The sequence below is a fragment of the Drosophila yakuba genome, chromosome 2L (assembly GCF_016746365.2).
Source record: "Drosophila yakuba strain Tai18E2 chromosome 2L, Prin_Dyak_Tai18E2_2.1, whole genome shotgun sequence".
NCBI classification, from domain to species: domain Eukaryota; kingdom Metazoa; phylum Arthropoda; class Insecta; order Diptera; family Drosophilidae; genus Drosophila; species Drosophila yakuba.
The window spans coordinates 22,569,218-22,573,441 of record NC_052527.2 but is presented as its reverse complement, the minus strand read 5'-3'; the positions used below and the strand labels follow the sequence as shown (position 1 = coordinate 22,573,441).

General features: G+C 42.9%; 1 protein-coding gene across 1 annotated transcript; it reads left to right on the top strand.

Moving 5' to 3' along the window:
* The first annotated feature begins 2,289 nt into the window (after nt 1–2,289).
* LOC122319459 lies at nt 2,290–2,910 on the top strand. Its single transcript, XM_043206786.1, has one exon. It carries the CDS (start codon nt 2,290–2,292, stop codon nt 2,908–2,910), a length of 621 nt encoding a protein of 206 aa, XP_043062721.1.
* Nucleotides 2,911–4,224: the final 1,314 nt, after the last annotated feature.

The following is a 4,224-nucleotide window of genomic DNA, read 5'->3' as shown; positions in this document are numbered from 1 at the left end:
ATATCTTCCAGGCAAAGAAAACTATGTCGCGGATGCTCTTTCCCGCACAAAGATAGAAGAAGTCATGGTTGACGAAGTCGCAAACAGCGCAGACGCAACTATACATAGTGATAATGAAGATAATTCAAATTATATATCCATAACGGAGAGACCAATCAATTTCTTCTCTAGACAAATAGAGATAGAAAAAGGCGACAGTGACACAACAAGTGTAAGCCACTACTTTCAAAAACTAAAGATTAAAATAATTTATAAAGAAATGACACTTGAACTCGCCAAAACCTTCATTAAGGAATATGTGTGCACCAAGAAAAGCGCAATTTACTTCCCTAATGATGAGGATTTTCTGATCTTCCAGAGGGCATTTACCGAAATCATAAGCCCTAACAATTTCACAAAACTATTGAGATGTACCACGAAGCTAATTGATATACTAACTTATGCGGAATTTAAGGATTTAATCCTAAAGAGACATAAGGAAGTTTTACACCCAGGTATAGAAAAAACCATTAATTGGTTTAAAGAAAAATACTATTACCCAGATAGTCAAAAGCTAATTCAAAATATTATCAACGAATGTGAAATCTGTAATCTGGCAAAAACAGAACATAGAGATACAAAATGGACATTTGAAACAACACCAGAAATATTTAACACAAGGGAAAAATACGTGATAGATTTTTATCTCACGGGTAACCAGATCTTCTTATCTTTTATTGATATTTATTCAAAATTTGCCTCCCTAGTTGAAGTAAAAAGTAGAGATGTAATACGTCTATAATCATAAAACTAAACATAATAGTACAAAACGATCTCCGGCAGACTTTTTTCTATATGCAGGCAGCCCAGACTTTAACGTACAACAAAAGAAAATTGATAAGATCGAATATCTTAATAAGAATAGGAATGATTTTGAAGTTGGTATAAAATATAGACAGGCTCCACTCGTGAAGAGTAAAATCACCAATCCATTTAAAAAGACAGGAAAAATTGAACAAGTAGACAGTAAACATTTTGAGGAAACAAACCGCGGTAGGAAAATCGTTCATTATAAATCAAAATTCAAGAAACAAAAAAAGATTAATAAGAGCAAATACGATAATTCCAGACCAGCCAGCATGTTATCACTTATCACTATAGTCAAATGCAGCAACATCGAAGTAAACCCAATAAGTGCGAAAAATGGATACCTTATGTTCCAAACCGGAACGATGGAAATTCCAACCAGCTACGAATACTATTTGAGTATAAACATAACAAAGACAATGCTTATGTTCGAAAATCTAGTAACTGAAGCAAATGACTATCCTATTGTACCTCAGATACAATATTTAGTCGATAAACTAAAACGGGATTAAGAATTATTAACAGAAGCAAAAGAGGTCTCTTGAACGTAGTAGGGAAGGCATATAAATACTTATTTGGTACATTAGATGAAGACCACAGGGAGGAGTTAGAGGAAAAAATTAATATCATGTCAGAAGACTCCGTTAAAACCCATGATCTAAACATGGTTATCGACATAATCCAAGAGAAATAGGCTCAAGGTGGAAAAAGAACAGAACCAACAAATTGCGATACTGATATTCAACCTACAGCAGCTTACAGAATACATAGAAGACATCGATATACAATTAACCAGATTAGGAATCTTTAACCCAAAATTACTAAAACATGATTATTTGATACACGTAAATTCGGAGAAAATGCTAAAGATAAAAACATCAACTTGGCTCAAGACAGACACGAACGAAATTTTGATTATATTCCACGTTCCTAGCGAGGTCACTAAAGTTCCGATATTTCAAATAGTTCTGTGGCGCCCAGACTAAAACCCAGTCTGGCAACACGGCGTAAACAAGTACTAACGCCAAGACCTTTCCTGGATGACGATATCTTCTGATATCGTCAGACTGGCCACTCTGGACTTCAACCCCGCCGCGCAACAAGCTTACGGCATCAAGTCAACATTATATTGTATTTCGAATTAAATAAAGCAGTAACTACATAAGTTACCATATTGGTGACCCAGCAATAAACAAAATGAATACCGGAGATTGTTCGCCTGCACCGCTAACTTTGCTTGACGCTGGTGAAATTCAATGCGGCAACAGAGCAGGCACCGTTATTCCTGTCGTCGAGTCGGTTGGCGTCATCAAGCTACCGCCTTTTTGGAAGCAAAATGCGCGGTTATGGTTTGTGCAGATCGAAGCGCAATTTCAATGCAGCCGCATTTCTTCAGATAACACGCGCTACTACCATTTAATCAGTGCTTTGGATGCTGATATAATGACTGAAGTATCTGATGTTCTGGCGCAACCCTCGGATGTCAACAAATACGAGCACCTGAAGGAGATTATCATCAAGCGCTTTACGGAATCACCGGACAGACAGTTGCAGCGCGCTTTGCTGGAGCTTGACCTTGGGGACAAGAAGCCCTCGCAGCTCCTTCGGCAAATGACAACTCTTGCTGACAGTCGCGCGTCTGCAGACGCCTTGCGAGTCCGCTGGCTCTCTCAGCTACCGCAGCACGTACAACGGAGTTTGAAGCTCCTACGCTCAGCAACTTTGGAAGCGCAAGCTGCACTCGCTGACGATCTCATGGAGGAGGAATCGGGTTCTTTTGTCATGGCTGCTGGGCCCTCCTCGGCACAATTCAGAGGCAACACCCGCGAATACCCGCCGGCAGCTGGCACAAGTGTCGTGGACGCCTTGAAACGCGACATCGCTGCCATCAAGGCCTCTTTAACTCGTCTCCAGAACATGCAGCCCTCCAGCCATTCTTGCCCAGCCGATCGCAACGAGCAGCAACTCCGAGCACCACGTGTCTGTTTTTATCATGCCAAATTCGGACCAAATGCACGAAAATGCTCCTCGCCCTGTGCCTGGGTGCCACAGCAGGGAAACTAAAGAAGCTGTCATCAGGCGACTGGTGACAGCAAATCTCCAAGCACTCGCCTCTCGAAGGAGTACCGACTTCACATAATCGATCGTAATACCAACATAAAATTCCTTATTGATTCCGGATCAGTCATCTCACTCATACCGGTTTCGATAATCAAGGGAATGCATCGTCGCAAAGACGACTTCAAACTATTCGCGGCCAACACGTCTATAATTGATACATACGGCACGCTAAATCTAACTTTTGGTCTCAACCTACAGCGTAAGTTCACCTGGTCGTTCGTCGTTGCGAACGTCCAATCAGCAATCATCGGAGCAGATTTCCTCACGCACCACGGCCTCATCCTCGACCTCAAGGGTAAACGCCTTATGGATCCCTCAAAAGCTGTTTCGACCAAAGGAGAAGTTGCAGAAGCAAAACTTTACAACGTTTCTACAATCAACGTGCAAAGTTCCAGTGGAATAGATCGCCCGTACTCCAATCTTCTTAGTCGCTTTGTGCAGATCACTCGTCCTAATGCGCCTTTAGCAACCCGCATTCATAATGAGGTTGCGCATTACATTCAAACAACTGGCCCACCTGTTTTCGACAAGCCAAGAAGGCTGACAGGCGAAAAATTAAAAGCGGCACGCCGGGACTTCGATCTCTTACTCCAGCAAGGAGTGATTCGTCCCTCCAGCAGCCAATGGGCCAGTCCTATTCATTTGGTCCCCAAGAAGAGCAGCGAATGGCGCTCTACTGGTGATTATCGTAAACTTAATGCTTCCACTATTCCAGATCGCTACCCGATTCCCCATGGGGAAGACATTCTTCCACGTCTGCATGGATGCTCGGTTTTCTCCACAATCGATTTGGTGCGTGCCTACCACCAGATCCCAGTCGCGCCAGATGATATTCCAAAAACAGCTGTCACTACACCGTTCGGCCTTTTCGAATTCGTCGGCATGCCACCTGGACTGCGCAATGCAGCGCAAACCTTCCAGCGCCACATGGACAACCTGCTTCGAGGCATTCCATTCGTAGGATGCTATATGGACGACATCATCGTGTTCTCCACAACGCATGAGGAGCATTTGAAGCACCTCCAGACAATCTTTGAGATTTTGCACCTGCAAATTAACCCTCAAAAGTGCCAATTTGGTAAAAGTGAGGTCATTTTCTTAGGGTTCCAAGTCAATGCGAGCGGATTCAAGCCCCCTGTTGAGCGCACGCAAGCAATCAACAGTTTTCCCAAGCCTCAAACTATCATGGAATTGCGCCGGTTTTTGGGAATGGTCAACTACTACCGACACCTCATCCCACACGCAGCTCAGGCTCAA